At 43.0% G+C, this 16,970-nt stretch overlaps 1 protein-coding gene across 4 annotated transcripts in view; it reads left to right on the top strand.

The window, feature by feature from the left end:
- COL14A1 (collagen type XIV alpha 1 chain) overlaps nucleotides 1-16,970 on the top strand; it is a 129,944-nt gene that overhangs the window by 102,357 nt on the left and 10,617 nt on the right. For all 4 annotated transcript variants that reach the window (XR_012585791.1, XM_074577743.1, XM_074577745.1 and 1 more), the window contains exons 41-45: nucleotides 7,865-7,918; nucleotides 8,851-8,922; nucleotides 10,885-10,920; nucleotides 11,314-11,380; nucleotides 11,881-12,069. Coding sequence is in view for 3 of the 4 variants with exons in the window: in XM_074577743.1 (XP_074433844.1) it covers nucleotides 7,865-7,918; nucleotides 8,851-8,922; nucleotides 10,885-10,920; nucleotides 11,314-11,380; nucleotides 11,881-12,069 (418 nt within the window). In the remaining variant the exon portion in view is untranslated. The remainder of the gene's footprint in view (nucleotides 1-7,864; nucleotides 7,919-8,850; nucleotides 8,923-10,884; nucleotides 10,921-11,313; nucleotides 11,381-11,880; nucleotides 12,070-16,970) is intronic.

Raw genomic sequence — 16,970 nt, forward strand, 5'->3', positions numbered from 1 at the left:
AAGCACGGGACTGATATTTGCTAGGAGATCTTTGAGAGCTTTGCTGAATTGGGGATAATGTGTTATTAGACTCAAGAACTCCTGGAATTGGAGACTTTTTTTCCTTCTGGTTGCTGGAAGTTGGAATCACTGCACTTTTACAGTTCTTTTTCCTTCCCTGCCCTTTTTTTTTTTGATTTCTAGTGTTCATCATTTCTGGTTTTATTTTTGAAATCAGTTGAGAAAAGGTCTTTTTTTCATCTTAATGTTATAGTTCAACAATTAGTCGATAAACGTTCTTTTTGTATTTCTGAACTTCTGCTTTTTAATCCCTGGTTTATTTGTTTTTCTCGGGTTTTAGTACGTCATTAAGAAATAGAGCATCTCGCCTGCACACTTGCAGCCCAGAAAGCCAAACCGCATCCTGGGCTGCATCAAAAGCAGTGTGGCCAGCAGGTTGAGGGAGGTGATTCTGCCCCTCTGCTCTGCTCTGGTGAGACCCCACCTGGAGTACTGCGTGCAGCTCTGGGGCCCTCAGCACAGGAAAGACATGGACCTGTTGGAGCGGGTCCAGAGGAGGGCCACAAAGATGATCAGAGGGCTGGAGCACCGCTCCTATGAGGACAGGCTGAGAGAGTTGGGGTTGTTCAGCCTGGAGAAGAGAAGGCTCCGAGGAGACCTTATAGCAGCCTTCCAGTGCCTAAAGGGGGCTACAGGAAGGATGGGGAGGGACTCTTTATCAGGGAGCGGAGCGATAGAACAAGGGGTAACGGCCTCAAACTGAAAGAGGGGAGATTTACATTGGATATCAGGAAGAAATTCTTTACTGTGAAGGTGGTGAGACACTGGAACTGAGACACTGGAACAGGTTGCCCAGAGAAGCTGTGGATGCCCCATCCCTGGAAGTGCTCAAGGCCAGGATGGATGGGGCTTTGAGCAGCCTGATCTAGTGGGAGGTGTCCCCGGCCATGGCAGGGGGGTTGGAACTAGGTGATCTTTAAGGTCCCTTCCATTCTGTGATTCTGTGAATTCATACAAAGATCATTTTCATAATTAAATACTCTCCCTATGAAAACAAGTGGTATGTAATAAAAATACCATGTGAAGGTTGAATCAGAGTAAAAAATGTGTTGTCTGATAATAAGGCAAACTTTCCGAGTATGCATGTTAATATTTTATACCTGTCTGGTAACTGGTTTAAATCTACATCTCGGAGTCCACACGAGGAACAGTCCCCTCCCCTCTCATTAGCTTCCAGTTACAGAAGAGTGTTATAAAAGATTTTATAAAATAGAAAATGGTTTCTTTTTAATGTATGACTGAGGCCATGGTTGTTTGGTGTCCTCTCTTGCTGTCCTGTATTTGTAGCTGGCAATATAGAGAGCTTTTACTAAAGAGAACAGATTGTCTTTCTCCACCAGCTCTCCCAACGTTGAAAGATATAGCTTGAATTGCACATGCAAGAGAATCCAAACTGACATCATGCCTCTGGTGAGTATGTAGACAGTAATTAAACTCTCTTGTGCTTTTGGTTCATTTATTTCAGCCAAGAGTATAAAATTTGGAAGCAGACTGAAACTGACCTTTGTTGAGATATGTAGGTAGAAGGGAGAAAAGTCTTCCCTTTCCCATATCTTCATGGCTACTATCCAAGGTCAGGTCACAATTGCAATCCCTGTTCTTTCTCACAAAGTGCAGGCCACGCAAGGGGACAGATCTACAGAGCTGCAACAAGAGAAGCCTAATATATCATCCTGAGCAACAAGCATGCTCTGCTTGATGACACAGTCTCCATTGTTCTGACTCCCAAGTTTGTATCTCTTGTGCCTGTGACATTGTTACCACGTTCTGTTGCCTGGTGGTTTCCTCAGGGGTGTCTTCTCTTGGCCAAGCTCGGCCAAGAGGCATGGTTCTTCCTTAGCAGGGTAAAAAGTTCTGGAGGAAGCTCTGTTGGATGTGCTTCCCTGTATGTCTGCTGGGGTGGGACCACAGAGTTAAACTGTCAAGTGATTGGTTTCTCTTGCTGAGCTGCTGCGGCTAGTTTGGAGTCCAGAAGCATTGGTCAATGCTGCCTCAACCTGCTTGAAGACACCGGTCTGCAGTAAGATACCTCTAACTGATAGAGAGGGTGATTCAGTCTCTTAAACACTTCTTCAGCTCCTAAGGGCTCTGATCATCTCACTCTGAGAGCAGGAAGATACAGAGACCATCTGTGAGACACAGAGCCTTTGTCTCTAGACTAGCAAGTTAGATATTGCCAGAAGATGATTTTGAGCATTAGCTAGTGACCTGTGTGGTCTAATGCTTGTCATTCCTCTTGGTAGTGTTGGGCTGGGCGAGGTCTTTCAGGACACTGTTTGGGGGACAGCATATATCAGAAGCCATTTCCATTAGGGAGTTTAGATGCACACTGTTTTAGTGTAATTTATAGCATTGTAAAATTAAAGTTGGAAGGGACCTTTAGAAGTCATCTAGTCCAACAGTCTGCTCAAAACAGGTCTGATCAGATGAGGTTGCTCAGGTCCATGTTAAGTTGAATCTTGAACACTACCAAGTATGAAGATTCCACGACGACTCTGGGCAACCCATAACAGTATTAATTTAACCACTTTAATTGTAACTTTTTTTCCCCTAATGTCTAATCATAATTTCTTCTGTTTCCACTTGTGTCTGTTGCCTCTTGTCCCCTTGCTGTGCACCTCTAAGAAGAGTGGTTACATCTCTTTTCCTCTGGTCATGTAGTTTAAACAGCGTTAAGCTTACCAAGCAGAGCAAACTCCCTTCTTTCAACCTTTCTTCATATGTCCTGTGCTCCAGCCCCTGACCAGCATGGTGGCCATCCACTGGACCTGCTCTGGTATGTCAGTCTTTCTTGTACCAGAGATACCAAAACTGGGCACAGCACTCCAGTGGTAGCTTAAAAGCTCTCAATAGAGGCGAAGGAGCACTTCCCTGAACCTGCTGCTCAACCTGCTGGCTGTGCTCCTACAGCCAGACTCTGTTTGGCTGCTTTTGCTGCAGGGGCATGCTGATGAGTTGTGTTCAACCTGTTGTCCCCCGGGAGCCCCCAGTTCTTTTCCACAAAGCCACAGAAATGCAGCTGTGTATGTTGGTATGAGCGGTGTCGCATCTTTTTCTGTAAGGACGTGCTTAATTTACAAGCAAAGGCATAGTCAAAGGGACACAGATACCCAAAGAAAGGAGTATTGTTTTCCAGATGTTACTCTTAATAGAACACTGCAAATACTGGAGGAGAAATATGACTGATTAGCAAAAGATATGCAAGAAATTTATGTTTTAAATTCTGAAGAATTAGTATTAAAATCATTTCAGACTATCAGCTCGTAGATGTCCCTGGTAGTTTTGCAAGAAAGAGAGGAAATACTAAGTCAGCATTATGGTGTGTTAAGACAGAACTAGCCTATTTTGATTAAATAAAGGCTGTGCATTCTGAGCAACATTTCAAAAAAAAACAAACCCACATTTCTACTCTTTTTCTGGGTTAGCTTTAATTTAAAATAGCTCATGTTGGTGCATAATCTTTTGCAAGCTACACCCCAAATTAATACACTGAGATAGTGTTTTGTGATATTTCTGTGATGGTCACACAGTGGTTTATCTTGAGAGATGTGGTCAGAGTGGTTTGTCTTCATTTGGTTTTGAATTTTTCATCAGAAAAAGAAGAAAGAAAAAAAAAAGATGAGGCAGTCATGGGTGCCAGCTGCCATTTTTTTTTTTAAAGGCTGTATGTTAAAGTCTTTCAAGACTGGTCTCAGTAGCTTCAGTTAAGGTTTTGCCAGCATCTAGTGCTACCTGAAAAACCAAATCTCTGCAAGTACCCCAAACAAACTCCAGGCTACCAAAAGCTAAAAAGTTTATAGTGAGGCCGGCAGCAGTACTGACTTCAGCAGACTTGAGATTTTACAGGGATTTAGATGGTGCCTACATTCTGTGATGCCATTTGTATTCTGGCAAATAAAATTCCTTATTAAAAAATTATTGTGGCTACACTGTTTCTCCATAACTGTTTTTCATGCCATTAGCAAAATATGTCCTGTTTTAAGTTAATCTTCCAAAATAATATAAAACTTGATTCTAAACTGCCCTACATATGGTTTGCCAGCCGTATCCTGGGCTGCATCAAAAGCAGTGTGGCCAGCAGGTTGAGGGAGGTGATTCTGCCCCTCTGCTCTGCTCTCGTGAGACCCCACCTGGAGTACTGCGTGCAGCTCTGGGGGCCTTGGCACAGGAAAGACATGGACCTGTTGGAGCGGGTCCAGAGGAGGGCCACAAAGATGATCAGAGGGCTGGAGCACCTCTCCTATGAGGACAGGCGGAGAGTTGGGGTTGTTCCTCTCAGCTGGGGAGAAGAGAAGGCTCCGAGGAGACCTTATAGCAGCCTTCCAGTACCTAAAGGGGGCTTATAAGAAAGATGGGGAGGGACTTTTTAACATGATCTGTTGCAGTAGGACAAGGGGTAATAGTTTTAAACTGAAAGAGGGAAGATTATACTAGATATAAGGATGAAATTTTTTACGATGAGGGAACTGGAATACTTTACACTGGCACAGGTTGCCCAGAGAGGTGGTAGATGCCCCATCCCTGGAAACATTCAAGGTCAGGTTGGACGGGGTCTGAGCAACTTGATCTAGTGGAAGATGTCCCTGCCCCCCCTGTCCCAGGGGTTGGACTAGATGACCTTTTTAAAGGTCTCTTCAGCCCTTCAACTATTCTGTGATTCTATCATTCATATCAAAATTTTGTTCCCATCCTGCTCTTGGATATACAGCTCCATGGAGGAGATTCAGTGGTTCTGTACAGAGCCATTCCTATTCTGGACTTGACTGCATCAGAAAGTGCCGTTGTCCTATGTAGTTCCCCAGTTATCCTGGAGATGGTTAAGCAAAGCAGAGACTTCAATAAACGGGAGAGTAAATAACGTCTTTAAGGCTTCAGTGCTCAGAATACAATTCTGTGAATTCTCACAGTGCTCTATTTTCTTCTACATTACGCAGACCAAAAATAATGGGAGAAAGTGCCAGAAGAAAAACATTCCCAGTCTTCCTGCCAATTTCCTGGTACCTTCTAATCTCCTCTGCTCACTACTCCTAAGTTCAGAATGAGTATCAGATCCGTTCTGGCCATTGGATGGTCTGAGTAACATCATAGTCAAACTCTGTTGGCAGCACAAACAAATATCTTCGATCGTTTACCTGTGCGAGGGAATAGGTGTTGCCATACTCCTTCTTCAATCGAGCCTCTCTTTGACTTCATTTCTAAATAGCAATTTTCACATCTAACAAATACAGTAGGACGCGATGTTTTGTGTCCAAGCGATACAGACACAGTGCCAAGAGAAATGAATCCTTGGAGAACAGACAGGGGATGATTCTTGAGCAGCCAAGGGTAAGAATCCTCACAGAAGAAAGAAATTGTGAAATATATTCAAAGAAAATATAATTCTGATCATACTGTTAGTTCTACTCTTTGACTGGGATTGGGAGAAGGGAGGGACATACAGCATTAATTTTCTTTAGAATCCACACTAGATCCTAGAAGTCTGTGGAAGCTCTACATTTGCCTCTTCCTAGTTAAATTAAGCCCTTAAGAGGGTCCAGCCAGTTTTCGTCCTGCTTTAGGACTGATCAAAAATAAATGCAGGTTTTAAATCTTTGCTTTAAAAAGTGAAACATACTTGTAAATAGAATCATTGTAGAATCCTATTCAGCCTGATGTAGATGGGTTTTTTCTTTATCTTTTATGGAAAGGAAGATGTTTTAGCTAATTTGCTGCTCCTCAAACATACAGAATACAATTCCCATTTTAAATTAAATCTTTGAAGTTATGCTCAAATTTCAAAATATATTGATGCAGAAGAACATATATAGAACATATATATGAAGAACATTATAGAACATATGAGAATCATAGAACGGTTTGGGTTGGGAGGGACCTTCAAGATCATCTGGTTCCAACCCCCTGCCATGGGCAGGGACACTTCCCACTAGACCAGGCTGCTCAAAGCCCCATCCAGCCTGGCCTTGAACACTTCCAGGGATGGGGCATCCACAACTTCTCTGGGCAACCTGTGTCTCACCACCCTCAGAGTAAAGAATTTCTTCCTAATATCTAATCTAAATCTCCCCTCTTTCAGTTTAAAGCTGTTACCCCTCATCCTGTCGATCCACTCCCTGATAGAGTCCTTCCGCTATATCCACCGAGTGGTCCATCCATCAAATTCATGTCTCTCCAATTTAGGGACAAGGATATCATCTTCCTGAAGGTTTTCAAAAACAAATCTATTTTGCATTATCTTTTAGGGACTTCCGTGTTATTATAAAATTATGAATAGCTGTCATTGGCTTTTTCAATTGTTCAGAACTAAATGCTTCTTCCAGAGAATATCAGAGACCCTATTTTATAATTTTTAATGCATTTCAAAGTTCCTTATACTATTCTCTGTTTCCTCGAGAAACACCAGTTTCGAAGACTGAACACACATTCCTTTGCAAATGTATTTAATTGAGCTAGGCTTGCAATCTTTTCTTTGTATACGTCTTAAAGCTACTGTGATGGAGACACTGCTGGTATCTTTCTTTCAATACCACTGAGCTGTTACGTTTGCTTTAGTTCTTACTGCGATGGGGGAGCTGCTTTGGTCCTTGGAGCTTCAGGAACCAACTGTGAAATAGGAAAGTATTTCCTTATCAAGACTAAGGATGCACAGATAATATAGTATGAGTTGATTTATTTTATCATCGAAACACCCTTCTGGTGGAATTATGAAAAACCCTTTCCAGGTACCTGGCAGATAATATTCCCCAACCGGTTTTTTAATGCCATGTGATATCAGGTTTGAATCATATTTTCCAAATTATGTAAACTGTAAAAGTAGTAGTTCATGCTGTATTCATTACTGTGTCGTAAATAAAGTTTCAGAAAAAAAGTGCAAAATGAAAAAGATGTGTATTTTTTTCTGAAGCTCTGTGAGATACTGAGACCTAGAATGTTCTTTACTGTGTGTGTCATAAACACTTTCAAACCCTCTCTTTCCTTCTACTCTCACCTCCATATTCTGGTCTCGACCCACAGATAAGATCATATTTCTCCTTTTTAGGCTGTAGTAATTCAAGAATTGTCTTATCACCAGGCTGTTCAGAAACCTGTGCTTTATAGCATGTGGTTACAAAATGTGCATATTGGTTAATCTGCAAGAATACTTTATTAATAGTGTATTTTCTTCTACATCTGGTCAGTCTTTTTTTTTTTATGATTTGCTTGCTTTCCAGTTTCCAAGTTGTCTTTAGTTTTTGGCTCCCATTTCTGGAAGCTCTGAAGCACGTTCGTAATGTAAACCACATGAGCATTCCTGCTGCTTCCTGAATCAGGACCTCGGTGATAGCTAGTACATATGTACCGTATTGCTGGGCAGAGAGATGGACTCGCTGTTGCCATCCTTCAGCACTTAATCAGTGGGACTGTGAATGGTTGCAACCAGCGAGAGCAGATGTAGAAGGGTGACCCATCTTGTGGCAGAGAAGGCTGACAGCAAACGCCCTCCTTTACCTTACTACAGCAGCATAAGTGAAACTCACTCAGAGGTGAAAATTGCCAGTAGAAAGAGTTTTGCGTTGCTGCTTCTTACTGCAAAAGTATTGTGAGACTAGTTGGATATTTATTTTTTTAAAAATATTGGCGATGCTATAGCTCCTTTTCAGAAATAAACCCTCCCCAGGGCAAATAAGGGAATTTTCTTCTAAGAAACCACTACCACCGGTTATTACTTTAAGAAAAAGAAAAAAAAAAAGTCTTCTAGATGAAATGGAACAGATTCATGAAGTACATATAAAGAGCTGATAAAATTGCATTTATTTCTCTTTTATAGGGCCTTCCTGGCAAAGATGGACCCACAGGCCCACAAGGACCTCCTGGCCCAATGGTGAGTATTGCCCATGGAATTTGTTACCATAAAAGTCAGCAGGATTTTGGGGGGATTGTAGGTCACTCTCTTATCTAGGCTTCAGCGGACAGACCAAGGCCAAGGATTCTGCTTGGAAGGTAAAGTTCTCATGATGCATGGGGTTGGCAGAGAGTTGCTTGTCCAGTGTCGTCTCTTTCCACTCTTACTTAGCTCAAGAAAAAAATGTCTCCCGTGGGAAGGGGAAACAGTTGTTCCGTCACTAGATCGATAGCTTGTTCTTACTCAAGTAAATGCACCATATCAAGGGAATTAGTGCTCTTAACGTTTGAAACAAGACTTTCTTTTTGTAAGGAATTCCAATTAGGATTGTTAGTTGAAGTGAACTGCCAAGTGTTGCTTGGTCTTGGGGCTGGGGGTGAGTGCGAGTATCCAAGTGCTCTCATAGAGGAAGAGAGCAGAGGCCACATTCAGCCTTCAAAGCAAGACATATGTTGCCTCCAGAATCAGTCTTATCCTTCTCAGCTAGGGCAGCTAGGCAAAGTTAACGTCTTCTTGATAGATTTAAGACGTTAGGTGAAACTGCTGGTGGTATTGAGTATTCTCCAAGCAATTCTCCCGCTCTTTTAACAAAGAATGTTCTGAGTCATCCCCTCTGAACACAGTAGTAACATCACAAGATCTAGTCTTGTGGTTCAGCAATCCGTGCCTGTTTCAGAAAGCAAGCAACACAAGTCCATTTTTCTCAAGTGCTTTTCTAAGATCTGTGCTTTCGGTGCACTTTTTCCTGCAACATGTACTTCTTAGTCCTCTCTCCCAGCATCTTCAGTCTTTGACTCTGCACTGTCTGCTTTGTGAACTTCCGCTCCGTCACACCGTAATTTCTCCCATCAGGATTCATGGATGTTGATTGTCATCACCACTAAGTATTTTCTTTCTCTTTTCCCGTGTAGGGCATACCTGGTGCTCCAGGTGTTCCTGGGGTTACTGGAAGCCAGGGGCCACAAGGTGATGTTGGAGCTCCTGTGAGTAAAATTAATTAATATTGCGATACTTGCTGTGGTGGATTAATTGGTTTCTGTACCTGGCTTCACAGTTTTACAGAACTCCTCAATATTTATCGCGTATGATCTGCTTGCAGTTAGTGGCTCAGCAAAACATCGTATTGGTCTTTCTTTGTTCATTCTTCATAATTAAATTTATTTGTTGATCTTATGTACAATGTTTGGAATACAGGGATTAGAGAGTCAAAACACAAGATTTAAACACAGAAGTTAAAAACATAACAGTATGTGAATTTGTAGTCTGGGTGTAATTACTTTCTCCTCTTTTTCTTTTGCACTTCAAGCAGCTCTCAGGAAATTAAAGTATGCCATTTATTAACCTGAATATTTCCAAAATATTGTTCTGATTTTCAAACTGTGAAAATACTGCATGAATACAAAACTGACTTTCATAGTTACTCTGGCTTTACATCAGGGCAACTGACTAATGATCAAGGCTTTTTCTAGAATGTTATTATAAATTTGACCATGGTTTCATAGAGTGGAAAATTACACTCTCTGTACCAAAAATAAGTATTAGGACCTCTAATACTAAGTTTGTCTTTCAGATATTATTTTCTTTATTATTAAAAAAAAAACCAAACAGTTTAAGTAGAAGAAAGGAATACAACTACAAAATGAGTGTGTAAATTACGTAAAACAGAAGATTTACAGTGGGCCTCTTTTTTTCTGTAACAGTTCAGATACTATTGTGTATTCAGATTTTAACATTTAAGCTCTTGGTTAATTATAAAGCCTCCTCATTTTTTTTCCAGTGAATGTTCTATTTAATGTTTAAAGGCATCAGAATGTGATAGTGTGTACTTCTGACTCGGTTTGTAGAATTGAAAATTTTTTTTCAAAATCCAGTTTGCTTTGGAGACTTAGTCCAATGCAGGCATTTTTCTTTGGTTAAATGGAAATGAAATGACTGCTAATGTATAAGGAAAGATAGTAACCTAATGCCCAGTTCTGCATAGTTTGTAAGTGTAATCATGCCATCTACTAAGGAGATTTGATGAGCTATGGAACTTATTACTATCAATGTATAGATTGATGAGTATTCAGTTCCTGTCCAAATGCGTGTTCCAGGTATTGAACTAGATTTCCTAGAGCGTAGATATTCCTGTGAGTCAGGTAAGACCTCTGCGGTGAATGTTTAGACTCTAGTAGTTCTGAAAAACCGGCTAGGTGGGTAAACATATATTGAGTTCAATAACTGTCTTTCCCAAAAGGTGGAGTACTAGAAAAGAGGCCTAGAAGTAATCTTGCAGTCTTTGTGGGAGTTTCTTCTTTCCCAGGATAGAATAAGCTGTGCTTTAGCCATGCATCAGTCAGCTGGTTACCTCTTCATGCAGATCTGTCCTTGCTTTGGGAGTTCTCAGGAGATGTCTAGCCCACCTCATTGGTGAAGTTGTAACTGCCCTAGACAGCTTGCTCCAATCCATAATGATCCTTACTTTCATTACAGCATTACGTTATCTTTAAGTCACACTTAATTTTCTGTGCAGTTTAATCCCATTGCGGACTCTGGTCATAGTAGATGCAGAGTCTTGGTGCGACAAATGCTACAAATTTCAGACCGATATTTTGTCTCCCATCAGCCTTCTCGTCCTTATACTCAGTGATGATTAGACCCATTTCAGCCATGTGAAATGCATCATCTGGTGGCCTGCCCTTGCTGAAATGTTAAACAAGAGAATTCAGTATGTGACAAACCCCTGAGAAAGTCATTGTCACTGTGTAATTGCCAAAGGTGAACATTTTGTTGAGCACTGAAATGGGAAATGTATATTTGTTACTGTCATGTGGCCTCCTGAAACCATGTTCCTTGTTTGGTTTTTCTCCTTTTACTGTGATGCTGCAAGGGAGACAACGTTTGGGTGTTAAAAATTTTGAGCAAGAACAAAATGGGAATTAATTTTCTATTGAATCTTTTCATAGGGTCCTCCTGGAGCTAAGGGTGAAAGGGGTGAGCGGGTAAGTCTATGTTCACGTTAGCCACCATTTTTTCCCCATCTGGCCTTCTCCAACAATTTATGTTTCTTTGTGTTTACAGGCACAATAGTTTTCTCTGTGCAATCAGACAAACTTTCCTTCTTTTCCAGACATTGTCTTATATACAGCTACAGTAATGTTTTGAAGATGAGAAGTGTGTGGCATTAAGCTTGTCCCCAGATCTCTAACTAGGGTTGGGTTAACTTCAACCTCTGTTTCCTGGCTAAAAACGTTAATGGGAACCAGGGAAATCCCAGAACTTTTTTGGCTCTTTTTCTCATCTGTGAAGATATAATCTCTCAGGGATAATAAATGTCTTTCATTTAATGATGATGCAAAAATCTGGTTTATGACACTGCTGCTGTTGTTATCCAGGGTGATCTCCAGTCCCAAGCAATGGTGCGTGCTGTTGCTCGGCAAGTGTGTGAACAGCTCATCCAGGGTAAGGGATAATTCATATGCTTCCATCTCTAGAATGGATCTTTTCCTGCCACAATTACTTACAAAATGATGCTTTTCAGAGCATCCAAGGGGATATGTTTCTTTTAGGCTAGACAGTCAGGATTTATATTCTGACTAGATGTATGTTCAAATGGATTTGTGTCCAATTAGAGCTGATTAGCATCGGGCACCTAAAAAAAGGGCTGAATTGTCTCCAATCTGTTATAGTATACAGCGGCTTCTGCTGGAACAATTTTAAATTTTTATGGACATAGAATACAAAAACAAAAAACCAAAGCATGGAAATAAAATTCTACACAATAGTTCTTCCCCTTTTCTGTGTACTCCCTAAACCACTGTCACTCCACCACCAAGCGCACAACTTCATATTATCAAAGCACTACAGACCACAGCCCTGAGGACCTGCCAGTGCTCTGTTCAAACTTAGCTGAACCAGATTCTCCACTGCAACTTGCAAATGAGGACATTTTTTCCTGACAGGTCATATGGCAAGATATAACTCAATTCTGAACCAGATTCCAAGCCAGTCTGTCTCAACACGAACCATTGCAGGACCTCCTGGTGAGCCAGGTCGGCCAGGGGCTCCGGGGCCACAGGGAGAACAAGGATCACCAGGCATGCAAGGGTTTCCAGGAAGTCCTGGGCAACCAGGAAGACCAGGAGAAAGAGGTAGGCTTTGTACTTCGCATACAAAAAAAATATACCTCCCTTTCCTGATACGTTCTGATGGCTTTTGTCTCCTATCTAAATGTGAGAACAACGCTTTTCTCACTAGTCGATTGGTGACCTCTACACAAGCCGTAATGAAAACTGTGAGACTCTCAGTCAAGAAGGTAATGCAGGCTTTGCCAGGTGGGATTTGGCAGGATCAGACAGAGGTTAAATGCCTAAACTGATGAAGATCAGTGGCATCTAATTGGGCACATCACATCACATCATGCTTTCATCTTAGTAGGACTCTGAAGTAACCTGGAGCTGTAAATGCAAAGGAGCTTTTGGAAAAGGCAGCTGCAAAACTGATAGATTCGTGCTGGGAAAAGATTGAGCTTTTCTGCTAAACTTGAAATATGTCAGTGTCAAGATTTCTAAATTGTGATAGTCTGAAAGGAGCAAAGTTGATAAGAAAAGGGGAAAAATCCTAGTTTGAGGGGTGGAGGGAAAATGGTGAGGTCAGAGAGAAGTATGCAATTAATTGTTCATTTAGAGTAATTCTCTGTATTCTTACGTGTATGCTACACCCCCTTCTCCTTTCCTCCTCCAGCATTGTCTAATAAAGAACAAGCTCCATGTTTTGACTTACTCTCCCTCTGTGCAACCTGGCAATCTTTGGTGTAGCAGACTAGCACTAACAGAGGTGGTACCAAGTGAATCTATGATTGTGAAAGTGTTTTGAAGGCCATCACATGAGGAAGTGACCAAAAACCCAAGAGACAAATGTGATATTCAAGAGCAATGAATTGGTGTTGCTGTTACAAAATCTAAAACGGGATTTAAAAAATTAATTGCTAAGTTCAGTTTGAGGAGCTTAATAGTTCCAGTTCACAGTAGCCCTGATGACCAGAGTTAAAGCATTGTTTTGAAAAGAAACTCTTTGAGTGAACCTGTGAGTCTGTGGGTCCTTTTTTTTCCCCTCAAGACTGTAATTACAAATTACCTTATTGAAAAAAGAGGCGAGGATTAGGGCAGTGGCCTCTCAGTCGTGCTGCTGCCTGCTCCAGCTGAGCAAAGACCAGACACTGTCCAGAAACAAGGAGGAGTGAGGGGGTGGGAGGCAAGTAGGGAAAAAATATTGGAAGAGACAGCGAGAAACTGACTTTAAAAGTGATGACCTGGAGAGACTGAAGGCAGATTTCAGGGTAGTTGCTTAAAATATTGGTGTGTTTCAATCTCAGGCAGGAACAGTTTAAATACACAGCATATTTTGCAGGGGCTTCAGGAAGAGAGGAACCAAAATGCCAGGCTACAAAAAGGGAAACGTGTCCGGCATTTAGCATGTATTTTCCATTGTGTTTGTTGTGCTGAGGCCCAGACCCACATGTTGTACTACTATGAAATCGCAGAGCGATTAGATATAGTCATTGAAATGAAACATGATGTGGGTTAACCCACTGCTGATAATGTTAATATCAGGGAAACAGCATTGGCGATAGAGTGAGTACAGAAAGGGTAAAAGCACATTAAAAAAGAATATTATTCTTTTCCTGTCTCTCCAGATAACTGATGTTAGGAGGGACTGATTTTGGCAGGTGGTGCTTGTGGGGAGTTTCATACTTGGTTGAGAGCAAGCACTTATCAAGCACACTTCAAGAACTGTCATCAGTCAGCCAGGGCTTTCTGCAGATTTTCATAAAATGTGATGCCAGATGTTGGGAGTGTTTTCCGGTATTTATAGCTTAAAATGAGATTGTTTTTAAAGAAAAAAGAATCTTATGTGTAAACTTAAAGACAAAATAATTGTCTTTATTTGAGTGAAAATGGTTTTTAGGACATTCATGTTAACTAGAGCCTTGCACAGAACCTGGAAGGGAAAGGAAGAAGCACATTGAGAACCTAGGAAAAATATAGAATAATTTATCACTCCTTGAGCATTTAATTTCTTCAGAAGCAACTGAAATTTTAGATTGATGGTCTGCCTAATGTAGTAGCAGTCTATTTAACAGAAAGATACCTCTTGAGTTGTACAGACCCTTGGGACATTTCAGAACCCATTTGTAAGGAACTGCTCTAAGCTAAACCCAAAATGCAGCAGCGAAAAGTAAAAAAACCGTATTTTTACCAGCATCATGCTTGTGGAGATTGATTAGAAGTTTCTTGTGTGTTCCCAGTTCTCACTTATTTCTTAACCACATGTCATATAGTGAAGTGGCAAACTAAAATTCCTCTGCTTCTGGATGGAAGGGTTTTTAGTTTCCAGTGAATACAGAGCGGAAGGTAAATGGATTCACCCCATCCCTTGCTGAGCTGGAAGCCATTGTGCAGCAGGACAGCTATGATGTAGTCGCCATCATGGAAACGTGGTGGGATGACTGTCACGACTGGAATGCTGCGATGAATGGCTATGAGCTCTTCAGAAGGGATAGGCAAGGGAGGAGAGGTGGGGGTGTGGCTCTGTACATTAGGGAGTGTTTGGATTGTATAGAGCTAGATTCCAGTGATGATAAAGTCGAGTGTTTATGGGTAAGGATGAAGGGGAAGGGAAATAAGGGAGATGTTGTGCTGGGAGTATGCTACAGACCACCGGGCCAGGATGAGGAGACGGATGAGGTATTCTATAAGTGGCTGGCTGATGTCTCGCAATCGCCAGCCCTTGTTCTGGTTGGGGACTTCAACCTGCCGGGTATCTGCTGGAAATATAACACAGCAGAGAGCAGGCAGGGTAGGAGGTTCCTCGAGTGCATGGAAGATAACTTCCTGACACAACTGGTAGGTGAGCCTACCAGGGGAGGTGCCTCGCTAGACCTACTGCTCACAAACAGAGAAGGACTAGTGGGAGATGTGGTGATCGGAGGTCATCTTGGGTTTAGTGATCATGAAATGGTCAAGTTTTCAATTCGTAGTGATGTAAGGAGGGGGGTTAGCAAAACCTCCACCTTGGACTTCTGGAGGGCGGACTTTGGCTTTTTCAGGACACTGGTTGAGAGAGTCCCTTGGGAGACAGTCCTGAAGGGCAAAGGGGTCCAGGAAGGCTGGACGCTCTTCAAGAAGGAAATCTTAAAGGCCCAAGAGCAGGCTGTCCCCAAGTGTCACAAGTCTAAAGGGCGGGGAAAATGGCCAGTCTGGGTGAACAAGGAACTACTGATGGGACGTAGGAATAAAAGGAGGGTTTATCACCTTTGGGAGAAGGGACAGGCAACTCAGGAGGAGCACAGAGATCTCGTTAGGTTATACAGAGAGAAAATTAAGAAGGCAAAAGCCCAGCTGGAGCTCAACTTGGCCACTAACACTAAAGACAACAAAAAAAGCTTTTATAAATACATCAACAAAAAGAAAGCCAGGGAGAATCTCCATCCCTTACTGGATGCTGGGGGGAAAGTTGTAATCAAGGACGAGGAGAAGGCTGAGATACCTAATGCCTTCTTTGCCTCTGTCTTCAGTAGTCAGACCTGCTATCCCCAGGGTGCTCAGCCTCCTGAGCTGGAAGATAAGGATGGAGAGCAGAACAACTCACCCATAATCCAGGAGGAAGTAGTCAGTGATCTGCTTCTGCACCTAGATGCACATAAGTCTATGGGGCCGGATGGGATTCACCCAAGAGTACTCAGGGAGCTGGCGGGAGAGCTCACCAAACCTCTCTCCATCATTTATCAACAATCCTGGTCAACAGGGCAGGTACCAGATGACTGGAGGGTGGCTAATGTGACGCCCATCTACAAGAAGGGTCAGAAGGAGGATCCGGGGAACTACAGGCCTGTCAGCCTGACCTCGGTGCCAGGAAAGATCATGGAGAGGATCATCTTGAGTGAGCTCTCACGGCAAGTGCAGGGCAGCCAAGGGATCAGGGCCAGCCAGCATGGGTTTAGGCAAGGGAGGTCCTGCTTAACCAACCTGATCTCCTTCTATGACCATGTGACCCGCCTTCTGGATGCAGGGAAGGCTGTGGACGTTGTCTGTCTGGACTTTGGTAAGGCCTTTGACACCGTCTCCCACAGCATTCTCCTGGAGAAGCTGGCGAATCATGGCATAGACAAGTGTACTCTCTGCTGGGTTAAAAACTGGCTGGATGGCCGTGCCCAGAGAGTTGTGATTAATGGGGTGAAATCCTCTTGGCGGCCGGTCACCAGTGGTGTCCCTCAGGGCTCAGTTTTGGGGCCGGTTTTGTTTAATATCTTTATCGATGATCTGGATGAGGGGATTGAGTGCACCCTCAGTGAGTTTGCAGACGACAGCAAACTGGGTGGGAGTGTTGATCTGCTTGAGGGCAGGAAGGCTCTACAGAGGGACCTGGACAGGCTGGATCGATGGGCCAAGGCCAACTGTATGAGGTTTAATAAGGCCAAGTGCCGGGTCCTGCATTTCGGTCGCAACAACCCCAAGCAACGCTACAGGCTTGGGGAAGAGTGGCTGGAAGGCTGCCCGGCAGAAAAGGACCTGGGGGTGCTGGTGGACGGCCAGCTTAACATGAGCCAGCAGTGTGCCCAGGTGGCCAAGAAGGCCAACAGCATTCTGGCGTGTATCAGGAATAGCGTGGCCAGCAGGAGCAGGGAGGTGATCGTGCCTCTGTACTCGGCACTGGTGAGGCCTCACCTCGAGTACTGTGTTCAGTTCTGGGCCCCTCTGTACAAGAGGGACATGGAAGTGCTGGAGCGGGTCCAGAGGAGAGCCACCAGGCTGGTGAGGGGTCTGGAGACCAGGTCATATGAGGAGAGGCTGAGGGAGCTGGGCATGTTTAGCTTGGAGAAGAGGAGGCTGAGGGGAGACCTCATTGCCCTCTACAACTACCTGAAAGGAGGCTGTGGAGAGGTGGGTGTTGGCCTCTTCTCCCAGGTGAATAATGACAGGACCAGAGGAAATGGTCTGAAGTTGCGGCAGGGGAGGTTTAGGTTAGATATTAGGAAGAATGACTTTACTGA

This window comes from Larus michahellis, chromosome 2 (genome assembly GCF_964199755.1).
Source record: "Larus michahellis chromosome 2, bLarMic1.1, whole genome shotgun sequence".
NCBI lineage: Eukaryota > Metazoa > Chordata > Aves > Charadriiformes > Laridae > Larus > Larus michahellis.